This window comes from Opisthocomus hoazin, chromosome 8 (assembly GCF_030867145.1).
Source record: "Opisthocomus hoazin isolate bOpiHoa1 chromosome 8, bOpiHoa1.hap1, whole genome shotgun sequence".
Taxonomy (NCBI): domain Eukaryota; kingdom Metazoa; phylum Chordata; class Aves; order Opisthocomiformes; family Opisthocomidae; genus Opisthocomus; species Opisthocomus hoazin.
This window is the reverse complement of record NC_134421.1, coordinates 30,065,715-30,091,599: the sequence shown is the minus strand read 5'-3', so window position 1 is coordinate 30,091,599 and position 25,885 is coordinate 30,065,715. Positions and strand designations below refer to the sequence as shown.

The following is a 25,885-nucleotide window of genomic DNA, read 5'->3' as shown; positions in this document are numbered from 1 at the left end:
ATGTTTAAAATATTTCTTTTTTCAACAGTATTAATCTTTTCATGTTATCTCCACAATATTAGATAGGTACAGTCTCCCAAGTGTACTTTTTAATTTATTCATATAGGGGATTCAAAACAACAAACGTGAATATAAGAATCTTGCTCAATGAAGTAAACTCAAGGAAGACTATTTGTTTAAGCAAATTTATTATTAATAGTAATGCTGACAGGATGAGTCTGAAAATTATTGCATTCCTTTAATGTCATGTATTAAGTGAAAGAATGAACGCTCTTGCTGCCTGTATTATAGCCCTTTTTGCAGTATTAGTCACCTCAAGTGATTGCCTAGTGTGGTGACAACTAATTTAATAAATACACCAAATCAAACCCATTTAAATACCATTTGTCTTAATTAGTATCTAATATTTGCTTTAGTAATGTAAAATCAAGTCAAGTGGATGCTTTCTCTTGTAAGTTAATAAAATGTATACAAGCATTTGTCCTGTAAGAAATGGGGAAATTCTGCAAGGTGCTGTGCACCTTCAAAATCCCTCTGATCTCTGTGACAGCTGAAGGCAACAGGTATTAATGAGATGCAACCCAATATTTTTATTTTGCTTGGAGCACAACTAAAAGCCAGAAGGAAAAAAAAAATTTCAGAGATGGTAGTTTCAGTTAAATTTTAGAAGATACATAGAGAAAAAATGTTGAAGGCTGTTTGATTATGAAATTAACTAAGAATTTTTATCTTTCACCATACCCACCTTTCTCATGCTTAGCAGAAGTATAACATGGCCAAGACATGTACTATCTATTCACTTTGACTGTCTACTTACGGAAGGGTCTTTAATTGATTGAAAAGAACCTCTATATATACAGCAGATATGTTGATGCAAGAAAATACTGAACATTTACGTGTTGCTGTTGACCTCAAAGTTATTTAGAGCTTGAAATTTTTAGTGCAGCCTATTTTTACTTGCATATGAAATAACAATCAAATATGTGAGTAGCATGAATTTATTTCATGAGAATACTCTTGATTGTTTAACACCACGACACACTGCATAACACTTTTTTCTGTACTTTGTTAAATCAAAATCTAAGTGCATTCTCTAATAAACACCTTTATTCATACCTTTGTTTTGCATTGGAAAATGTTTTTTAAGAGGATATAAGCTTCAACTGTGTAGCATTAAGTTCAAATACTACTAAAAGTAGTGATACTATGTAGTGTTCAATGCAAGGACTATTTTTTAAAACTTTCATTAATCTTCAAAACTGATTTTTAATAAGCCAGACCTTGAGCTCTGAAGTAAGATTAAAACTACTTTTGCTGGTTTGCAGTTGGTCATGAATCTGGTGTAAATCCTCTGTCTTTGTAGTGATGTTAGTACAAGCTGTCACAGAAGTCTGATTGCCTTAAATATGCCATTTTTAGCATGCACAATCCTGAATATTACAATTTCTCTTGAGGAGAAAAAGTTGAGAAAAACAGACTTTTTTTTTTTTTTATCATGAAATTGTCAAGTTACCTTCATAGTGTTTTGTCAGCACATTTATGTTTAAAATAAATTAAGTTTAGAAACCCTAAGTCTGTTTCTTGTAATAGTATTTGATAAATGTGTTTTATTGCTACTGGGTCATTTATTAGTGACCAGAAAGTTTCTGGAACAGTAAACCATGAGCTTAACAAGGTATGAAGATTTCACAACTAGTTTCCCACCTCATCTTGAGACTAGAGCAAGGAGGTCTAGAACAAAAATAATTTTCAAATCTTGACTGCAAAATCTCTACTGTCGTACCCGAATGATAAACAATAAGCCCATTGCTACAAACCAGAACACTCCCATCCTCTTCCCTGCAAGTGTTTAGCACATATTAGAATTTTCTGGTTTTTTTCTGTTTAAAATAAATCTTCCAACTTTAACTCATTTAAAAGTAGGAAAGAAGAAGAAGTTCAAAAGTGATAACATTCTTCTTTAGAAATAGTAAAAAATATAGTTTAACATAAAAAGAGCAAACTTTTAAGATAAAAAATAATGAGTGGGATATAACAAACAAAGGGTCCTTTTTCTGAGCATTAAGTGATGAAAAATCATAAGAATAAGTAAACCAGTATCACATACAGAAAATATTTTAGAATAAGAGCATCTTAAAGATGGATAGTTATGTGGGGTTTTTGGTGTTTATTTAAGATTAGTTTAAATATATGTTTTCTGTGTTCCTTGAAAATTATCTTCCCTGAAACCAACGTGACTGCAAAAGTCGTTGTTGCTTAAAAAGCTTTCTAATTCTGAGAAAGTTCTGTGTATCTCTGGTGGTCTCATGAGGCATATTTCCATTTTGCAAAGTATACTCCAGTGTTCACAATTGCGTTTGCTTTTGAAGAACGAATTGAGAGCGTAAGGCTCCAGGGTTTTCTGGCCTGTTAGTGTATATACTAACATTTCACCTAACCCTATTAAAAGAAAATTAACATGGTTTAAAGGACACAAATATGACAGTCATAGTTTATAAATTCTGCTTTAAAAATTACCTAAGAAAGCTGTATAGCACATAGAGCTCAGTATTTAGCTTTGCAGGGAAGGCAGAAATATTGCAGCGTTGCATGTTAGGTTACAAGGCTATAGGCCTAATGAAAACCTTTCACAAGCAGTTCAGTGCCAAAGAAAATTAATAATGAGGTTATGAACAGACAGACCTGAGTGCTGCAGATAATTTCATTAAAGCCTCCTGAGGCTTCTTTTTTGCCACAGAGATCCTTTATGAGCAAAGAATAACATTATTCTTTGAAAACCTTCATCTCGGGCTGGGGAAAGACTAAGAAAGGAATGGGAGGCATGAGGATGCTACTGTGGCTCACCAGAATTTCATATGGGTATCTATTTTAGCCTCATGTAAAAGCCAGAGTTTTGAAGTCTTTGTTAACCCGTAATATCAGTGTAAAACAGAAAGCCAGAAAATCATGTAGTTCAAAAGTTCAAAGAAGTAATCATGAACCTTACAGTTACCCTTTTTAATAACTATTTTCCATTAATGTCCTTCTCTCATGTTCCTTGCAAATTTATGTGAATGGATATGTGCTCATCCACGACACTGTTATCATCTACTCTTTCCAATTTTTCTAAAAGTCACTGTTTATTCCCAGTATGCACAGAATTTGCCCAAAAAGCAAGAAGAGTAATTTAAAGCCATGAGGTAGAAGGGATGTGTACCTAAGGACAAAAATAATTCAGATTTTTCTGAATGCCCCTCTGCTCACTGAGGATATCTGTACTGTCAAGGCGAGAGTATTCATTTCTGACTATGCATATTATTTAAAGCTTGGTGTACTCCTTTACAAACAGAAATATGTACAGTTATAGGTACATATAGAGAAATTTTAGTATAAGACTGTTACAAAACTGAAGTCTAAAACCACAGTGTTTTCACTTCTTTTTCTTCTTTTTTTTTAAATAGAAATAAGGAATGGAAATTTGAAAGCCATTTTAGGGCTGTTTTTCAGTTTGTCTCGGTACAAACAGCAGCAACATCATCAGCAACAGTACTACCAGTCTTTGGTGGAGCTACAACAGCAAGTCCCTTCATCTCCAGCTGAACTCAGCCAGTCCAAAACACACCAAGATATGCAGTCGAGGTAAGTTAAAAAGTTAATTTCCTCAGGTGCAAAAGATTTGTATTTGTCTGTTGAAAAAATACACGGTTTGGCAGAAAAATTAGGTTACTTGCGAAAGACTTAAAAGAGTGACTTTTTCTTTTTTTCTGCTATTTTTGCAATGGATACAGGGAAACAATATTTTAAGTGTTTTTTTCAGTATTAAGCTTGCATATCTCCGGACTAAAGCTAGAGTGAGAGCAGACAACATTCCAAATTAAAATTAGTTAAAATTTTAATTAATTTTAAAGCATTCTTTTACTTTATTATTGATTCTACTGTTCTTTACACATTAAGAGGCTGTTAGCACACCCTGAGTTTAGCATACTGGTTATTTTCATGTTTTCCTCACATAACCAGTTCCACATATAAATCAATGATTTAAAATGATTGGCAAAATACATGGGGAAAAGGCACAATTAATACTTTCATTTGTTGTAAACTTTTTTCATCCCCATGCATTCTGGTTTTGAGTGCCTGATTCTATTTGAATGTTTTTTGAAAGGGAGAAGAAATGGCCTTAATCTAGTTTCTTTTAAGTGGTCAGTTTATGATTTAGTTTTAGGGAAGCAAAGCACTTGGCAGAATCCTTAATTGCTGAATTACATTGTTTTCAGACTGAAGCTGAAAACATATTTTGAGAAGGTAGTTGCTTACTGACCATGACAAAAGAATCAGTTTTAAACACGAATATCTGTCCAATTGGAAAGAGTATTAGGAACATATACTTAAAAAAAAGGCCATTCACATGTAGGACTATGTAAAGTGTAGTGTAATGCAGGCCTTTATATATTGCTGTGTTGAGTTTAAAACTTGTTTTATTTATTATGTGCTTGTTTAAAATTTTTTGCATACTTACTGAACAATTGTATGTCTAGAATGTGAGAAGTCAGTGATCTAGGATGGATTGAAAGTATCACACTACAATAATGAAATTTTGGTTCTTGAGTCCAGTCATATCTAAATTACATCTTCATGTTTATAATAAATATATTTCTTCTTCAGTTGAGAAAACTTTTCACAATTCAGCCTAACAGAAATCTTTGTCTTGAAACTAGGAATTTTGTAAAAATATATTTATAGGAAAATGTTGTTGATGGCATTTTCATTACCTCATTTGATACACAAATTAAGATACACTTGCGTCTGTCTTGGGTATTACAACATGAAATGCGTTTTTTTCTCTGCTACTGAAAATTAACATCTTTGAATGCTTTCTCTGTGAAGTTTACTATTAACATGTAATCTAGGAAATTATGGTGTGATCCCAGAAGAATCTGACCACTCTCAACATTTTCTGAAGTTGAATTTCTGCTTTCTAAAGATATTTAAAATTTCATAACAGGCAATAACATCTTGCCCTTCTGAAAATAATTGTTTTTCCTATCATAAGGAAGACATCTTGAATGTAGGTCTGCAAGCGTTCACTGTTTTAATCAGCGGATTTAAGGGCTTAGCCAGCTTCATGTAAATACCTTTGGTTATTGGGTTTTTTGTTTATAATTTAGTAAAAGAACTGAAAAGTTTCCTGCTTTTCTGATTTACCCATGGTGAATTTTTAATAAAAAAATAGTTACTACATTTCTTTATACATCACCACTATTGCAAGGAATTCTGTTTGCCCAAAAAAGCTCGGAGCAAAGTAGTTGTTTACTATTTGGATGACAGCGATTGCACACTAGTCCTTTGTCTGCTCAGGAGTGGTAGGAAAAGAGGAGTTGAAGTTTTTATAAAGCTTTCTTTTCATTGTAATTCCCCAAGATCTCATGGTCCTTCAGTGCCGCCTTCTCCTCTTTTACTTTATTATGTTTAAATATATTTCATTAGGAGGAAGGGCAATCATTCCATGTCCAGAAGCCCACCCTGGTCTTCGTAAAGTGATATCTAAGGCTGCTTTAACAAAATTTCTACTTCCATCAGTGTGCTTTAGACCTTCTACTTTAATGCCAGGAGTTTAAAATCATTTCCTTCTTTGATTAAATTTCTATTTCTAGCTGTGTTTCAGCAGCAAAATGTTCTTACACCAAGATTGATGCCACCTTTCTTATTTCCTGTCTGTTAACTGAAAGCAAGAATTTTTCTGTTTGCTTTCACATATACAGAAGTTCAATGTTTGCCACCATAAACTTGCGTACTCCTTGACAGAATCCCTGATTTTCTCTATCCATGTGTTTTTCAGTAGAGCCTTTAAGGATAAAGAAAGGTCCTTACTTCTAAAATTTTTCTTCTGTATGAAAGATTCCTATCTTCTGCTAAAAATGCATCTAGTATTCTGAGCTGCTAGCGAAACAAGGGGCTCCAGGACTTAGAAACAAACAGCGGAAACACAGATTTTTTGAATACTAATTGACGTTTTTATTTGTCACTGTTTTGAAGTAATAGTAAATTAGCATAAAATAATGTGTTCCCTTCGAAGAAAAATGACTAGATTTGAAAAACAGATTTTCCACAAATAGATTGGCATATACATTGATATGATATGAACTCTAATATCATGCAACACTTCTTTTCATAGCAGTCATTTAATTTGATTTAATTTAATTTAATTTTTTTTCCCAGCAAAACAAATATTTTTGAAAATAATTCAAATAATTCAAAATTATTTCCCAAACAGCTTGCTAGTTTTCTGCTGTTTGTGGGCAAATAAAAGCTTTTATTTAGAAAGAAGACAAAATATGAAATTAAAAAAGAAAAGATGCCTTTGATGGGATTCATCTTGCCTCTTGCCTGCATTTTAGTATCTGAAATGTGGACGGGCAGCTTACATGACTCCCAAAACTGATTTCTATTATACAATTACTTTTATGGCAACTGTGTCTCAGCATTAATTACAGAAGGAATCAACATGACTGACTGATTTACAGGGCAGGAGTTCATGATTTAGAAGGTTTTAAGGAACTAAAATGGCTATTCCAAGGGACACATGAGACCTTTAGGTATTTTTGGCAAAAAGTAGTTTCTTACAGATACTTCAAATTTCCTCTTTCATTGAATGGAGAGTATTGTAAAGTGATAAAATCTAAGGTGTGTAATAATTTCACATTCTTTACTTTTTCCATGTGAAATTATTAACTCAGTAGATAATCTAACTACTATCAATAATAGAGAAATTTTACTTTTTTTAAAAGTAGTGGCGATAAAACAAGCAATTTTATCCTTTCACAGTGAATGTTAATCATTAAGGCAATTTTTTATTATTACATATTTATTGTGCAGCTATGCCTCACTTCCTTTATTAGCCTGTTGCAGTTCTGATTATTCTCTTAAAAATTCTTAATAGTTTCTGTTTTCTAATATTTTATACTGTGAAAAGGGTTGGCACATAGAAACCTTAAGGCAGCAAATTACTATGGTGTACATGCTGGAAAAAGTATTTGGCAAATGCACATAACAGAGATTATTTTCCATTCACTTGGTCTGTGGTCCTTTATTAACTAGAAATAGTTTTTTCAGGTTTTTGGGAGGAACAAGAAAAATTTTCTTATTATTATGGCAGAAGCCAGATCATGAACATAGTAGCAAACACCTGAATGGCACATTCACCTTCACATTCAATAACGGCAAAAGTCTTCAAACCTGATCTGAGTAAATTTTCAAGTGTATTGTGAAAATTATCTTCTGATACCTATAAGTATTTTATTTTACTTCAAGACTCATATATTTCTGCAATGTTAGACACCTGAGAAATAAAGCACTGTATACATTTAAGTGCATTTGATATGTATGTGTTTGTATGTTTGCAGACCAGTAAGCAAAACCAAAATACATACACAGAAAAAAGTGGATGCTTTTCCTAGACTTAGTACTTTTAAAAATGTTCAGGAAGCAATTACATTCCATGTTGCAATCTGACATTTTGAAACTGTGTCTTAATAATTGCAGTTACTTTAGGTTAAATTATTCCATTGGACAGGTTATCATTGTTACTTCCAGCTAAGGTATATTGAGCACATTGCAAAATTTCAACTTGATTTCCTAAGAGGTAAAAAGCTGCTGTGTGTGCTTTATTAAACAAGTAAGGACAGTTGATGCTCTCCACTATTTCAGCGAGAAATACAGGTTATACAAGGGAGAGGGAAATACCTCTGAGAAGTCACATGGAAGGTGGTCAGGATACAGAAGTGATAGCACCCAGGCCCTTCTGAAGACAAAGAAATTTTTTTCTTTGTACGTACAGGGTTAGTGTCTCACTCCCCTGGTTTAAGAGAGTGGTTCTGATGATGGTGGTGATGACAACGATGGTACTTCCGTCCTGATTTCCAGGTTATGGCATCTGAGTCCCCCTGTTATCATTACTGGATCTGAGCCCTTTCCCCATGCCACCGAAGCCAACTGACTTTAATATCAAGCTTAAGGAGAGGGTGTTTGGGCCTTTTGTCAACAAAAGCTGAAACTGGCAGAAAAGTGCTATTAGGACTCTAGAGCTTTGATATCCAGGTTGTTTTGATATGGTAAACAAACAGAAGCCCCAGGGGAAGGTTGTAATCAGAATATCATGAGACTGACAGGATTAGGTTTGTGCAGAAACGGGGAATGCAGGAGACTAATCCAGGAACCTACTTGTCCTTGGATGACTGGGTAATCAGTGTCTCCTACAGGAGACAACACAGATCAGGAAAGTAATTAAACTGATTTCTGGAGGAGCTCTCTCGCCTTAGAGTAATGTTTGCATAGGAGGATAATGAGTTTTCTACATCAGGCTCCAAACAAAGTTATCTAAAGTTGGTCATTGTGGCAATACTTTAACATTCCTAATCCCACGTAATCTGTCCCTAACCAAGATCAGAACTGTGAAAAATGAGCATACAGAAGGGGAGCAAGGTTCTGCATGTGAAAGAGTATCATTGGCCTATCTAATCCTAGGGCCAACAGCACATTTCAAATTAAACATAAAAAGAATTAAGGAAGTTGTTTTATGATCAGTGAAATTTCATTGCAAAGAATATGCTTTATTTAAGGAAGATTATAATTTCATACCACTAACTGTAAAAACTCATAGAAATATTCAGACTATTAGTGGAAAAACCTGCAGTAATTAATAAATGGTAACCTAAGGGAGAGAATGGGTTTAGATGTAATTTCTGATTTCTTTTTATCCTAAAATGTCCTATGTTCTTGTATGACTTACTGTGGGAATAGAATACTCCAAAATCTGAGGTAGGCACTTCACTTTTTAGTTATGACTTTGTTGCTGCTTTGAGATTTAGTTAAAAAGATACAGTGCTGGTGGCCTTATTTATATCTGTCAGTACAGATAGATGACAACAATGGTTACATTATATTTTTATGCTTTGCTTTGCTAGTGGATTCCATTATCACAGCAATACATCCAATCTTTCTGCAGTGATGATCTTTCAACCACCCAGATACTAAGAGAAAACACATGTGGATGAAAGAAGTTCTGTCTCATTTATGGATTAGGCAATAACTGGTTTCAGTAAGCTGTCAGCAAAATTCCCCAAGACGGACAAACTATTTTATCACGTACAGGAATGATGAGCACAGCTTGAGGTCCAGATGGATTCTGTTAAATTTGTTATATTAAAAGAGCACGCTGGTTTTCCTAGGCGTATAAACAAAGTTAGGTAGCTGATTTCTACAGGCGGTTGCATATATAACTACTGCAAGGAACTGGGTTTCATGTTGCCTCCTGCCCAGAAGTAGCAGGGAAAAAATGAACCATACTGAACATGCTGCTTGTGCTGTGTGAAATATAGTAATGCAAATGTAGTGGTTACAATTATGAATTTAAATAGATCCATGCCAGAATACTGGCACCATATGCCAATCTTGGTTACACCACTCTCAATTTAGAAGGCGGCCTTTGTTTCAGTCTTCTCAAGGCTTAGAAATATAACCTTAACAGTCTGCACCAAGTGCATTGCACTGACATAGGCTGAAAAATGAAATGTGTACATAGTTGTGTGTCTTCCTTGGTTAATGGAAAGGAAAGCGATGAACCAAGTCTCCTCACTGTGCTTAGCTCTTTGCCATTGCTAGTCGCTTGGTTTTAATGAAGAGAAACAGGCGAGTAGTTCCTGCTTTTCCCACTACAGAATCATTACTTAATGGCTGCAAAGAAGAAAAAATAGGAAAAGGTTTATTTCTTCTTTCTGTTCTCTGTTTTCTAGTAAGTGTTTAAGTGAACAAACTGCTATTAGCTTAATCTGATGTATTTTTATGTGTCTGGGAGATAATGCAGAATGAATTGCTTAATGTGATTGCACCAAGATCTGCAGCAGCTGACCTTCAAATGGACCTTAGGGATTTAATTTTGCTTTAACTGTGCTATCTTTCTATCTTGGAAAGCAGCTTTGGCCCCATTTTGTTCTACTCCTCAAAGAAGCAATCACATCATGGTTCCCAAAGAAAGGAAATTGAAATAAATGTAAAGTACAATGGCAGCCATATTGAATTATGGCAGTCTTCATGCTTTCTTTTATTGTATGGTTGATTTTCTTACCTATTCTGAAGCAAAATTTTTTCCTTATTCTTATTGATTCCTTAATAGATGCCTTGATAGCAGTGCATGACTCAGTCTTTTTCTTGCAGTCTTGCATTCATTTCAGTCAGTTTTATACTTTTACTGCTACTTTCTTTACTACTGTCAGTCCTTTTCATCAACTTTTATCTCTTAGTATTTTCACAGACTGTGCAACAAATGTGATATTCTACATATTGTTGTTTTGCAGATGTCAGTTAATGAAAGAGCATTATACTTTGCAGCTGCTATGGAGAAGCTGACTTTCTCTCTTCCTTTACCAAAAAAAAATAAAATATCCATACACTTCCAAAGGTGCACAGGCACACAAATGTAGTTTAATACCTTCAGTAAAAACCAGCTTAACTGTGATAATTGTCTGACTGATGCAGGTTTATAGCAATCCTAACCATACTTTATGAACTGTTGATGAATGTGGACTTTCTGGAAATCTATGAAAGAGTTCAAGAGACAAAGAGTGTAGATTTGAAGAAGTGACAGCCTGAGGCCTTCCAGCACCCCCTTTTTCATTCCTTCTAGGAGAAAACTTTGTTCTAGTCTTATTCTATCAAACTGTGAAACAGAATATTGGCATATATTTCTGTGCAGGTCATCTGATGTGATTTTGTTCCAGTGAAAGATCATAAATGGTAAGGAGATAAGGTCATAAAAGGGTGCAATTGATCCCTAGGGGCCTAGTCCTAGTTCTGGCAGCCCGCTGTTACCCACTTGGCCAATTTGTTCAGAGAAATTAGTGTTTTTTAAAAGATTGCATTATTTTAAGTGAGCTACAGGTCAGGTTAAGCATCGTGGCTAAGTAGCACATTTATTACTTTCTTTATAAGCTCTTTGTTTCTTTAGTGCTGTGATTCATATATTCTTTCACTAAATTCTACAAAATATCTATACTACAAATACTGAGGCCAGGGTGGGAAAGGTATGATCACTGCAGCAGACAATTTGTTCTTATTTCAAGTCACCATGTTCTGCAAGAACACAAATTTTTATGCAAAACTGGGTTATATGCGTTTTGGTTTATGAGCTGTGAACAACAGGAAAACACTGAAAATGCAATTTTATTTGTACCTCCAAGCCTGAATCAGATGGAGACAGACTTCTTGTATCAGATGCCAGAAGTTCAAAGAGCGGAAAGGAGAAATGTCCACCTAATACAGAACAGATGACATGGTATGAACTAGAAGTGCCTAAGCCATAGACATTTCCTTCTGTGAATGAAAAAATAAATACGTGTTTCTGTTTTAGATATATGTATACAAAAATTATACATCTATAAAATATATCTATAAAATACACATACATATATAACATTTATATATAGATAAATAACATTTAAAAATAAATATATATATGTAGATAGATTGATACATATATGTAGATGTATTGATTCACCAAGAATGGGCCAAAAAAGCAAAAGCAATGTGTGAAGAATATTTTTCATGGGAAAATTCAGGTTTTTTGGTTTCCTCCACAGTGTTCTTTGGCTGTCCGTTTGAGGAATCAGGGATATTATGCCTGCCCAAACTGTTTGGTATGGTGAGGAGCCTGGAAACTTTTGTTTCCTGTGGCGTCTGTCCAGGCACACTTGGGATTTGGAGTCAGGTGAACCTTACTTCTGCCTTTTGCCAGGCAGGCTGATGAGAATTATACATATATACATGTATATGAGCTTGTTTTAAAATACAAAAAACTAAAAAAAAAGGAAAATAAAAGTGTACAGCACAATCAAGGCATTCTGGGGAAATTTTTACATCAAAATTACATTCTTTTTAAGCTAGTTTTTTCATCAGGGAATCGTGCTAATAAAAAAGACTTTAACAGTTCTGGAGTGCAGTCACCCTAGTGATATGAATGCACTTTAGAAGATCAACAGCATATTAGAATTCAAGCATGCCGGTAAGGTAGAAAGACTTTGATTACATACTACAAACCCCTTTGCCTTTTGTCTAATTTTAACAGATCACATAGCTGACATTTTAGAACCACCATGTGACTCCTAACATTATAAGAAAATGACAGTGTGATGTAACCTGATCCTTTTGATCTTTCCAAGGACTCTTAATAAAAAGTAGATGACATTTAGGGTGACGCTGCATGGGTTTCTTTTTGAAGAAAGAGGTTAAAATATTTTCAGCTTGATTCATGCTCTGTATCCAGGTTTATAGGAACTCCATTTTTCAGCTTTATGTGGTATACACACTTTCAAGGGGCTGCTTCTTTCCTGGTGTACCACACTATTTGTATTGCAGCAAGACAGACTTGCTGGCAGTTTCGTGCAGGGTCGAGCAGTGACTTGTCTTCCCTCCTAGAATCTCAGAATCTTAGAATGCTTTGGGTTGGAAGTGACCTTTAAAGGTCATCTAGTCCAAACCCCTTGCAAAGGTCACCTAGTCCAACCCCCCTGCACTGAGCAGGGACATCTTCAACTAGACCAGGCTGCTCAGAGCTCTGTCCAACCAGACCTTGAATGTTTGTTCTTCTTTGCCTATTTCAGTTGAATATTTCACTTCACTTTCAGTGGGAATGCACCTCTGGTATTGTAGCTTATGCTGACGTCCTAAGTTCCCCTATACCTTTTAGGACCATCTCTTAAACCCTTTTATCCTGCCTGCAAGTGCATGCCCTTCATCAGTTTCCTGCCTTGGTGGAACATGGTGCATAGCTCCCCAACGCGAATGACTGCTGCATGGCCATGAGGTGCAGCGCAGGGTCCTGGTTCCTGCAGCCAGCGTGGCTGTAGTACAGCTGTGGTGTTCCCTATCAGCTCCTCAGGGTCAGTACAATCTCCAGCATCTCTGTACCTTTCTTTTCAATGCTACCCCAGCTACCTCTGTGATGAACTGTCTTTCTGGACAGTCTCAAGACATTTATTCCATTTTCTCACTGCATTTAACCAAGGGAGTGACAACAGATATTACCCAATGTCACTGTTCCATATCTGCTGTGTTGACTAGTGTTTCGCTGGTTTGTAAGAGAAAATACTGGGGCTTGATTTCCACCTGGAAGCCAGTTGGCAGAGTCCAGATGATTTCTAAGGATTTGGGATCAGATGCATGTATGCCATCTTACCTGTTTTGAACAAGATTTGCTTAACCGGGAGCATCTGCCTTCTCTTCCCCTGTGTGTTAGGTGGAGAGGAGAGCTAACCATGGTGCCTGATCCCAGCCCGGGTCCAGCACTGCCACGCTGGGCTGTAGCTCTGGGAGCAGCAGGGTTTCCTGCAGTCTCTGCAGTCAGGGTTTGTCTCCCCTCCTCAGTTTGTACGTCCCCTCCCTGCCAATGCACTGTGGATGAGCTTTGCAGGCAACTGCTGCGGGTCCTCTGAGGAGCCGAAGCCATGACCATGTTGGAGAAGACTGCTGGTAGGAGTGTTATGGCAGTGGAAGAGGTCTTGGGAGCAGACAGCCGGGAACCAGAGGCTTTCAAAACTCCCCTTTAGCGTTAAACTCGTACTTTCTGGTTTGTTAATATGCATTTGCTGCTTTATTGCAGGCACATATTTAATGTATCTTTGTGTGGATCTGTAAGCACAAAAAATCACTATTTTAAGCAAAATAGGTTTATTTTCTTGACTGCCAGATGTTACCCACAGACAATTATCTGGTAGGATAGAGGGCAGCAGGTAAATATTTGTTCATACATTTAGAAGAGTGGCTAGACTAAAGTCTAATCTGCAACTGTGTCACAGTTCACATCTGTAATAATGGGGCCAGCAGCTGACAAACAGGCATCTGTGCAAAGCTTTAATGGGTCCAGCACATCCAGTGCTAATTGAGAAGGAAAACCCGAAGTCATTAGGAACTTGATGCACGTGGTTTACGAGCTGTTAAAGTTCTCTTTTTCCCTGTCATTTGTCACAATATTTTGGAAAATAAATTGAGTCAGTCACAGTGGAAATGCTGCTTTACTGACATTGACACATCCATCAATGCCTTTCAAGCCTGTCTGGAAAGTTTGAAAGCAGTCTATAGGCTGACATTTCATGAATTTGTTAACAGATGGAGCCCGAAGTAACAGGCATAGAAGGAAAGCATTCTAGCAAGCTTTTCCAGATAGGTGCTTCATGTATTCATTGCTATTAAAAAGAAAATGAAAAAAAAAAAAAAAAGCTGTCTTTCTGTGGGCTAGCTTATCGACAACCTGGCAACTTCACTGAGATTAAGTTATTTGATCTTCCCAGTTATTTTGGAATTGTGTTGTTTGAGGTAGAAAAGCTCCAATACACTATGGCAATGCATCCTATTCCCTCTGTTTTTCCAGCTCACTGTCCATGTTGATTGTATTGTGTATCATTTTACCTTCTACAACATAAATGCACTAAGGTTTTATTTGACATACCATTTTTCTCACAAACTTCTTAGTTTAGTCAATGCAGATAACCGGCTAACCATTTCTGGATTCATTCATTTTAAATATGTTGAAAAAACACAAGTGGAAGATCTCGTCAAAAGATGGGGTATTATATCAGGCACAAATATAGCAGTTTCAGCAAAAGAAACTTATGTCACATTTGCATCGCAAGTCCAGACATGATCAAGAAAGATAGCTATAAGTGAAACATAATTCAATGTACTAATGACTAGATAGATGAAAATATATAAGCTGTAATTACTCTGATACTATTATTATGATACTAGTATAATTTATTATAATTCCCTTAGAAGTTATAGTCATATAAAAAAGTACTTTGTCAGCATTACTGTGAAGATATGTCAGAGAATTGAATGCTGCTTTATATATTGAATGATTCTTTCTTGCCCTCTTAAGACTGAAGTACTCTTCCTTTTTTGATATTCATCGTGTACGCGTGTGTCATTTGTAATCAGCAGGCACAGAGGCAATGCTGAACCCTTTACTGGGCTTTCATTTGGTGAAGTAACAATAATCACACATCCCATTCAAGTTTCGCATTGTTCCTTGGTTTGTGCCTTCCCTTGCCCATCTTCAGGACTGCTGTGCCAATATGGGAAGACCTTTCTCCCTTGAGGTCTTCTCCTGTCTGCTCTATACTCAGGCTATCTTCTTCAGTGGACTAGCAGAAATAGCTTAACACTTTTCTGGTAGGCTCAATACCACCAGGTGTTTTTTATAAGTGCTGCCAGTCTATAAATCTGGGAGTAGAGCACTGTGGTTTCTCCTGCTACGCAAAAGAATTGCTGGAAGATGCAGAACTATAAGAGACAAAAGCAATCTGTGACTATCAGCATTTCTGCTTACTCAGTTCTCTGTCAGTTCCTTAATAATGCAAGGAATTTGATGCTGTGATTGCACCTGGCTTAGGCACCTGCCTATATCCTTGGGCTGTGTGGATCCCAAAGGCTGCACCAGTTTATAGTAACTGAAATTACCTGGCAGGAGGCCTTACCTTGGCCATACATTTGACATATCCCCTATGCAAATGTCTAAAAGAATAAAGGCATAAATCTACTGTTAAGTAACGACACATTGTTGGATGTCAAAAGGAACATACAGTTTTTTGCCCTGTAGCACAGCATATCTTCTGTTGCAGAAACACTACTCAGAAGCTTTAATAGACAAAGGTGCATTTTCCTGTGGAGCTTAACAGTGAGTCTAAGCACGTCAGGGTTTTCCTAATGAAGCCTCTGATTCATTGCCATGGTAATGCATCACATACACGACCCTTGCTACTCTAACAGTAATGCAAATTATGATGGGATGCTTCTTCCGTATAGCTCTACTGTCAGGAGGATCACCTTTCTTTAGGGAGAATTATTCTGAGACCACATTGCATCTGGTATAGCAAATTTGTTCCTAACTGCCAGGCTGTGAACCCAATCAGGTTGCTGAAGAAACTAGTATACTTGTGCTTAGTACTTCTAGTGGGGGAGAAAAAATAATTAGAAACAGAGGCACAAGGTTTTGAGGTGCACTCTGTGTCAGTTGAGCTAGACTTCAGTAATTCAGTCACTGTGGAAATTTGCCCACATTGTCTATTCCTAAGATAATTTCTAGCAAATGAGACAAGTTATAACAATATCCATTATTTCGTAATCTGTGCATTGCATCTCATAAAAATCTTCATGTTTGCATTATTTTATATTTTTGCCAGTTAATTTGTGTTTTCTATCCGTGTTCAATTTGCATTCATTAACTCATAGTTTGCTGCTAAGTGTGTTCTTTCTATACATGTTCAAAGAAATTCTTTAATTCAATTTCTCTGTTTCTTCTCATACAGTCTCACAGCCAGATATGCAACTCAGTCTAATCACAGTGGAATTGCAACCAGTCAAAAAAAGACTTCTAGGTCAGTTAAATATCTCTAATTTATTGCTTGTTAGTGATAATCAAGCAAGTATATGCCCATTGATATTTTATCCTTCAGACATAAGCAGACATTAAAAAATTTCTATTTATGTTATGCGTGCAAGCTTTGCAACAGTGAGCTTTGCCACAGGAAAGCCTTCTATGGACTGGAAGGAGCTGATTTGTACTGTATATTAGTAATATTTCTGGTTGTTGTGTATCCTGCATCTTTGTATCCTGCATGTAAAATATTGGATGTGAAGGATTAGTTGGTGATTTTAGTGCTCTCTACTCTCTGGCTCAAATCCTTTCTTCAGTCATGAGTGAAAAGAAGTCTGGGAGTCCATCGCAATTCCCACTGGATATTTTGCATGTATTGCAAACCCACCTGAGAAGCTGAGTTCATAGAACTGAGTTCACGCAGAAGCAAAACAGAGCAGAGAAAAAAAAGAACTACTTCCATGACTTCTGCTCCATCAAGAGTAGCCTGCACACAGTCGCCACTAACGAGAGGCTTTGTTTTGGCAGAGAATTTGACAGAGCTGTGTGTAGGAGCTGACCTGTTTCAGATTTCATCAGTACTTTTAGTTTATCACTTCCACGAGCACTAAAATCTACAAGCCAGACTGCACAAGAAAGAAACTGAGGTCTAAAGCTTGCTGTTGTTTCTAGCTTTTTTTGGTGGGGGATAATTAATGTGTTCATTAATTATACCTTTGCTGTACAGTTCATTGGCGAGAACAATGAACCCTAAATTGCGAAACCTGCAATAAATATTGCGTTTTGCAGTATAGTGCACTAACACAACTGGAGTTGCTGGGAATAGCTTGGAATGAGCTATACCATGGTCCAGCTGCTTTGCGCCTGCATCTATAGGTCTTCAGTTTTCCTTATTGCTGATGCTACTGTCTTGTCTACATTCAACATGTTGGGGTAACAGTCTTACTGTCTAATACTTTAAATCTGTGGCAGTGTTTCCGAAGCCTGTTTGGAGGTATGTGACTTGTCCCTTATTTGTTATTCTCCCCTTTGCATTTCCTTAGCTGCTTAACATGATTCTGCAAGAACAATTTAAAACCTGAATTCAATTAAAAAAGACAGCAAATGAGGTGAACTGGAAAGTGTGTAGAGCCAATGACCTCATGTATAATGTGTTTACTGTGGCAACTTCTCGAATTCTGGCATGCAGAATATATGCAGAACTATTTTGTATTTTAACAGAACGGATGAGTTTCCAGTGTTGCACATGTCTTCTCATTGCTTTTTTCATTACCTTTGACAAATGATCTCAGGGCTCTTACTGCCTGGCAAATTAGGGTAATGAGAAGGAGCAAATGGATTTTTAAGTTTGTTTTAGTGCATTCTTCAGGGAACAGAAGATCACTCGAATTCATGGGTCATGATAAAGGTTAGCAAGCGTACAGCTGCAGAGCAGAGATGGTCTGCTCTGAGCTCGGCACAGAGACTAGCAGGGCAGGCTGGCGGCCAGAATGAACCATAAAAATAACTAATGGATTAGCTCTCTGAGGTTTAAATTGGTGAAGGAAGAGACCATGGAGCTGTTTACATATGTTTGCTAATGAAAATAAAATGATTTCTGCTATACTAGTATATTAAATGAAAAAAAGTTTGGAGGAAATCTAACATTTTGCAGTTCTTTGTAACATGATTTTTTCTCTCCCTTCTGATGCTGCTCTTTCATAATACAGTGAAACTAACAGAATTCGATAGCCCTGGTATAATTTATATTGCCATATTAAAATCATCCTATCATTCCAGTAAGTGAGAAACAGAAGAGAGATATCCTATTCCTATGGCAAAAGCCTCTTGCTGATTCGAGCATCTCATTTTGTCTATCAGATAACAAAACTGGAAAGGAGTGGGGGTGCCCACAAAGATGCTGCAGAAAGTTTGAAGTAAGCATGTAGTAAAGAATCTTACATCAAAGAACAGATTCAGACAGAAAAATGATGCAGGCTTACGCATGCCAGAGACAACAGAGCCTACATTTTTTTCCTTAGCATAGCCACACAGTAAGGTTCAGATGGTGGCAGCAAATACTAACAAATGAACTGTATAGTCCACAGTACATACTTTTGTTTAAAAGGTGTACAAGCATCTGTAATGTCTAGCTAAAATATGTATTTTCAATATTTTTCATTTACAATAATAAGGTGGAAGTGCTTTAGCCAATAGGCCTCTGAAAAATAACCAAAGATAACTAAAAAGCCAGCTTTTGTGCTAAACACAGCAGTGAGACATTTGCTAGAGCAAGAGATATGACATATTTCTCAATTATGTATTGTTGTGCTTACTAATCCATTTCTGTAACATTTCCTCTTCTGAAGTGACAGATTTAAATAAAAGTTGATATTGCACTTTAATGGTTTGTTAGGGTGAATCTGTTTTAGCAATGTTAATGGCAAATGCAAAGCATCTTCTTACATGTCTTGTGACTCTAGAAAGCATCTTTTTTCCCATTTGTGTGCATAAGGATAATATTTTATTTTTATTTGTGGAGTCCAACTAATTTGAATCCTCTTGTTCATTGTTGCTTACCTAAAATCATTGTTTTCGGTTGTTGGTTTTAAATTCTGGTCTGATATTTTCATACTGACTCCTCTGTATGACGCGTTACATAAAATGAACTGATTTCTGATTATACTATTCCAGGCTTCCAGGACCCTCAAGGGTGCCAGCTGCAGGCAGCAGTACCAAAGTCCAGGGAGCTTCTAATTTAAATCGGAGAAGCCAGAGCTTTAACAGCATTGACAAAAACAAGCCTCCACAATATGCAAATGGAAATGAAAAAGGTAAGTGATTAAAAGTTACTAAGCTTACTCTACATAACGTACAAGAGAAAAAAAAAATCACCAAAAGAACTCATCCTCAAGGGTCAAAGAAGTGAATGTAATATTTAGACTTGGTAAGGAAGACCTGTGGGGATAGGGCTCTGAATTAGGATCTGTGGTTGATTTGGGATTAAAGTTCAGAACTGAAAACTTTCAAGATGTTATAATTATATATTATCCCCCTTTGATCAAAATATCACTGGATGAAGTAAAAATGAATCTGTGTTGGATGCCTGTAATCTTGGTCCATATTCAAGTCTACTCATACCCAAAGGAAGACTGCCTTCATTTTCAGGGGACTTCGCATTTTAGCCTCTAATGGAGAAGAATCAGAATATTATATTTGCATCAGAATATTACAGGCACCTATTCCTTCAGAACCTTACCTAGTGTATATATAAATCTGAACAGAGGATTGGAAATTAAGTCAAATGTAATGAAATTTTTCAGGGATTTGAATTCAGTGTTCATGTTTTATTGCCTCCTTTAAATATGAACTTCCATATGAAACCAGCTGAGTTCCCTGGGCTCTTCTGTTTCTCCCACCCAGACACAGTTTTCCTGGAAAATGTGCTTCTTCAGGCTTTATCTCCGACAGAATAAAGTAGAAATTCAGCTTTCTGAGTTGTGTAACTAATCCAGCCCCTTCCCCCACTTCTTTCTCCCTTTGTGTAATGAACAGCTTTTTATTCATATCTCTGGGTAAGAATACAGTTGAAAATGATACAATATACATAGTACCCGTTTGCATCCTTGGGGTCTGTGGGAGGAACAAGTATGCAATGAATGTTCTTCATCCAAGCAACAGGCAGCTATCCAGATTTTTTTTTACAAAATTCTGATGAACACACTTTGCCCCTAGCTGTATCTGAAGATATAAAACTATCCTTTCAATAGTTATTTCTTTATTTTTACTATCAGGGTTGAATGTTTTAGATAGTTCTATAGTGGGGTTTATTTTGTCAGGCCCTTGTTTGTGGCAAGACATCCAGGCTAAAGCTAGAAAGAGATCAGAATGAAAGCTGAGCACATACTGTATAGTTCACAAATACGATAGTGAAGTTATGAAGTAGGAGATGTGGCTGCTTGAGTGAAGGTATGTACAGCAGTTTAGGTTTTAGAGTTGCTTCATAATGTTGACATAAGTTTGCTACTGAAATATGTGAGAGTGAAATGATTCAAGGTGAGACATGCTTGTCAATATTAATGTGCTTAGCTCCTTAGTTGGAAATGGTCTTTTGGCTGCGAAGGTTTGCATTGCATAGCACATTTATATGGCTTTTTGCATGACGGATTTCTTTACTTTCCCATTTCTTTACAGCAGAGTATGAGAACCTTGATGGGATTTTTAGTGAACTCATCTCTTGCAAGAGGATAAGGGGTGACTTTGTTTGTGTATGATCATTCAGTTCATTTTACAGGATACAGAAAATGTAATGTTGCATAACTACAGAGTACTACATTTGAGCTGTTTGTCTGCTCTTTTTTCTTTCTTTCCAAACAGCAGAATGGATGGAAGAGCATTGATTTTACATAAGAATATCAAACAAATACAAGTTTGTTTTAGAGTATAAAGCAGAATTAGAAAAAATGACTGCTGTGAGTGCAAGAATAGTGAAGTGATATTTTTTATAATACCCTAAAAGAACACATGAGAACCTGAATTCGTATTCACCATGGTACTTCTTTGCCTAAAAACAACCTAACCATGCTATATTTTAAACTTAATTTTTGTAGTGGCTAATTGTTTTAATATTACAATGAAATTTCCAACTAGTATTTTGATTTTTTTGAAGTATTTTGATGATGTTCTGTGACCTGAGTTTTTCTGAAGAATTTGTTTAGAAACAAACTTCAACCTACCATGATAATGTTAGCAATAATAACAACCATCTTTTTTTAAAAAAAAAAGTGTCAGTAGACATTGAAAAACTGATTTTTCCTTACAGTATGACACACAAAATAAACATTATATTTCAAATTTTGCTTCTGATGCAGATTCCTGGAGCAAGATAACTTTGACAGCTTCCATTGAATGGATATACAGTCCATACATTCTAATTTCTGAGACATAGATCATATAGCAAATAGCCTGTAATTCTGCATTAGTGCAGCATAAACTGAAGCAGAAAAAAGAGATGACTTCTGCTGGGTAAATAGTCATTGGAGGTGGGGACCTTCTGACCTCGTCAAGGGCAGACTATTTTGGTGGATTTTTCTCTGCTGTACACCGTCCTGCATGTGCTATAAGGAGACCTTAGAAAAATATACTGCATAGCGGGTTTTATTAATCCAGTTATATGTAATGCTTGAAATCCATTCCTGCATAACACTATTTCCAACTCGGTCACAGTGGGGAGTGGATGTGTAGTCACAGAGTTAAAGGAGACTTGAAGGTGATCCAAGATAAGATGTGGTATAGCCTTTTATTTAGTATTTCATTATTTAGTATGTCATTAATGTTATCTCCTTTGAATATTGCTTAGGGAGCAGTTCACACAGTAGGAAAGCTAGCTCCCTGGAGCGAATGCAGGTTTGCTCTTTATTGGGTACAGCTCCATTTTCACCCGCAGACCCAACCCACTGCTGTGAGACAGGTAACTGTGTGTAGCTGTGGTGAAGTCAGGAACGCAGAATGCAGCAAAACAATGAACACACCATTAGCTGAAACTCATCTGAGGAGCTTTAGCGAGATGATTTTTTTTTTTTTTTTTTGGGCCGGACGTTGCAGCTTATGGATGGGGTTCAAAGAGCACATCTGTTTTCCAGGTCACGTCACGTCTATCTGCTTCTGACTTCATAAAATAAAGACAAAGACAAAACTAAGAAAATGAAACTATTTGAATAAAGTAATTATTCACATTGCTAATAAAGTCGATACCTAGGGCATTTTGAGTCCAGCAAAGAAATAATGTTCTAATTCAAGTCAAATTTTAAAAACAAATATTTACACTTTAGAGCTTAGAAACACTGTATCTGAACACTGATAAGAGTCTTTGTGTCATGGAGTTTAACTGTCTGCTTTTCAATATAATTTAAGAATATAAAATGGTTTTTCTGTATTGTCCAAATTTGGTTTCAGCAGTATGTGGTTATTTTGGCCATACCAACTCTGGGAATCTCTGTCCTTGAACTCCGTTGTCTGATCATGCAATTTGTTGTTCCTCCGTGGCCAGTACGTACATCTATAGCTAATTTGTTTACGTTTCTTCTGGTGCCAGTATTTTGCCAGTTGTCCCTGGTTGTATTCTCCTTCTGTGCTGATAAGGGGTAGCTGCTGTCTCATGGACAGCTGGAAAGGGACAGTCGAACTAGCTGAATTCTTTTAATCTCACCAGATGGACCTCCCATTTCTCCAAACATCCTTATAGCAAACCTTTGCAGCTCTTCCATTTTCTACTAACCTTTTTTACTGAGAGTGACTAACATTGGATACTCTAATCTGGGCACCTGCCTGCTTCAGAATATTTAGATTTTCAGTACCTAACTATGATTCAGTGGGGCAACTGTTGTCACAGAGATCCTGTCTTCTCCAACAGCACAGAGCACAGCAAAGGTCACAGACGAGAGGACAGGGGAGGTTGATTATGTATTGGGCACAAATTTAACCCTCCACATGCTCTTTATTTTTGCAACAGCTTTTGAAAAGTGGACTTGAAAACATCCGTTTGGTTGTCAAGGTCTTGCTGGGTTCTGGTAGAACTGTCTTTTTGTGCTGAACACGTGGAGGTGTTGCTGCTCTGCTTTCCCAGCGCTGGTTGTGCTGAGCTCTGAAGCGCTGAGCTCTCCAGCAGAATGAAAAATTGTTCTCACCGCAAGTCGATTATGCGTTTCAGCAATAAGGGCATTAGGCCCTAAACAGAAGACAGTCTGCTTGTAAAATTTAGTTTATAGGAATACGAAATCCTTGTCATAGGTTGGGTTCAGTCTGTATAAAAATCACCACGAGGTGGGGACAGATCTCATGTAATGAACAGCTAAAGCTCAATCCAATTGAACGTGCTGCAAGCAATGAATGATGTGCAGCTTCGAGTAATGCATTTGGGCTGGGAGGGCATAAACCTTTTTATTCCACATCTTTAAACATACAGACAGGCTCTTAGTATTTCTTGAGAGCATGCAGTCCACATTCCTTGTAGAAACATTAAGGATACACTTTAAATTGAAGATTAAAGGCAAGTTAAAGTTATCTGTAATTTTTTGATGCTGTTTATGGTTTGTGATACAGGGATCAAATAGCTACCAGTGGTTCCAGGAACCTGTGGTTTTTTGTTATATCTGTAGCAGAACAAGCTGTTGATGAAACAGTAAATGCTCTTCATTTTACAATTTTTCCCCTGAATGAGTTTAATATTATACAGCAGGAAATATGTCAAGGCATACATTCTTCCTATTAATCAGAACGGCCTTTTTGGTTTTTTTTTTATAATAAAACTAATAGCCTGAAGCCATACAAATGTAACAGAATTAATACAACAGACTGCAGTGGCATCCCGCTGTTCACAGATTGTTGCATGTATTCTGCATTGGTTTTGCATATTCTTATAGTAAATTGTTCTTCTGCAGAACTATGGGGATAGCTCAAGGCCCCAATCCTCCTGTGTAATTAAGGCAAGCTTAGTACAAGGCAAGATGTGTGCGAGAAGGTCCTTGTGCACACCCAGTCCTGGGCGATCAGCCACGGGGCTGATCCCTGGTATAAATTAAGGAAGCCTGAGGGCTGCAGTAATTTCCAGCAGCTGTTGTTGGCCCCAGGCTCTCTTCCAGGATCTGAGGCTCACCAGAAAATAGCAGGGGCCCAGCCACAGTTCCTGCCTTGATCACAAGGGAGGGATCAACCCTACAGCTGCCCACCAAAGCTGCTCCATGTGCATGGGGCTGCCTGGAGCCTGGGGAATAAGCTGTAACCTCACCTGTCCCAAAAAGTGCTCCAAGGCAACCCTCAGCAGGTAATGTTTTCTTACCTAGCAATTGGGCGCAGCAGAGCTGCTTGAAACCTTCTGTGAAGGTCAAGTGAGCTCATTTATCGCTGTGGGGTTTGCATATCAGGCTGAGGAGCACACAAACAACTCTGGGTAGTTGGAATTATACAGCGTTTGTTGAAGGTGGAGGCGATTGCCCTGCTGGGTCCAGTTGTTAATAGTGTTAAGCAAGTAAAAGCTGTTACATTTCTGTCATGTTACTTTTGTTCAGGTTTTTTATTATTTTAAAATTAGAAGTTCTTAATGCTATTTAAAGAGGTAAATTTTTCTATGTTTGCATTCTCTTTGTTAAAGAAAAAACAGCTCCCTTTTCAGGATGCTTAAAATTCTCCCCTTCCTATGCATATTAGTGGCCTTCAGACTTCCAGGTGGGTAGTCTAATCTATTCTAGGGCCTCAGGGCTGAGACTGCAAAAATGAAAATGACGCATAACTTCAAACTCTGTGATGAAGGGACAAATGTCTTCAGTGTCCTCATCTACTGTATTATTCAGACAGGGTCCCAAGGCATGACTTCGGCCTCATGTGTGTATGCAACACATCAAGCACTTTTTTTGCCATCACATGAACTATATTTGGATATTTCATAGGCTTTGTTATAGTATTGAATTTGATATACGATAGGCAGTCTTATGCCTAATTTACTGGCAGTCCTGAGACTGAATGGCAAGGCAAGATAGATACACTAAGAGAAAATATGTCATCTGCTGAAATAGCTGTGTACCGCATATTTGATTGCCACTACCAGTTCGTTTCTCTTTGTGTTTAGATACTCAGATACGTCTTGGAAACCTGAGCTTCATACAGAAGAGCTTAACCTGTTCATACACCAGTCTGCTTTGCTTAATAAGGCTAGATGACTTCTTTGAAAATCATGGTTGTCAATTAGCATAGTTTGATTATTGCAGGAGTCTTGTTCTCATTCATTCTGAAGATTTGCTGAAGTGCCTGGATGATGTAAACATAGTGAAGGTACCAGAGCCATGTAAACGAGCATTCTGTACCTACCTGAACTTCAGGCCCAAAACAACTATCATTACTGTACCCGTGTAGATGATATATCATTGTAACTTTCAAGTACTGACACTGGTGAAATTGTTGATCTATTTTTTCCCACTTATGAATGTGCAGTGGGATAAGTTCCTGAAGTCAGGTACTAAAATGTGTTTGCTATACTTAAAACTAAAAAAAATACAGTGACCTGCCATTATACTTCTATGAATACTGATCATGTCAATTAAATTTTGGCATTAAGCAGTCCTCCTCCTCCTGCCCAAAACCTTAGCTTGCTAGCACATACTTTGCTTGCACTACACATCAAAACGCGCTTTTTCTGGTTTTGTTTTCCTTCTAATATTGCAGCATGCTTTTTTCTTCCATGTCTTAGTGTTTTATTATTAATAAGTGATGGGAAGAATTTCTCTATGACTTATTAAAGATAAAATCTTCAATTTGGAAGGTTTAATTTGCATAATGAAATCGTTACAAGGAGGGTGTTTCCAAGGCTCTCTTGAGCTCATGAAAGTATTGAACAACCATGATGGTGGCAGGAAAAAAAGGCATTTTGAATTAGCATCTTTCATGTTCCATGCACATATAAATTATGTTTATTATAAATCACATGCAACTGTGTTTTAAATGCCAGAGGAGTAT

General features: G+C 36.9%; 1 protein-coding gene across 13 annotated transcripts in view; it reads left to right on the top strand.

The window, feature by feature from the left end:
- NAV3 (neuron navigator 3) overlaps positions 1-25,885 on the top strand; it is a 563,756-nt gene that overhangs the window by 402,024 nt on the left and 135,847 nt on the right. For 12 of the 13 annotated variants that reach the window (XM_075427911.1, XM_075427912.1, XM_075427913.1 and 9 more), the window contains 3 exons: positions 3,441-3,618; positions 16,332-16,400; positions 19,073-19,212. In XM_075427911.1, coding sequence (XP_075284026.1) covers positions 3,441-3,618; positions 16,332-16,400; positions 19,073-19,212 — 387 coding nt within the window. The remainder of the gene's footprint in view (positions 1-3,440; positions 3,619-16,331; positions 16,401-19,072; positions 19,213-25,885) is intronic. The other variant, XM_075427918.1, reaches the window with a different exon arrangement.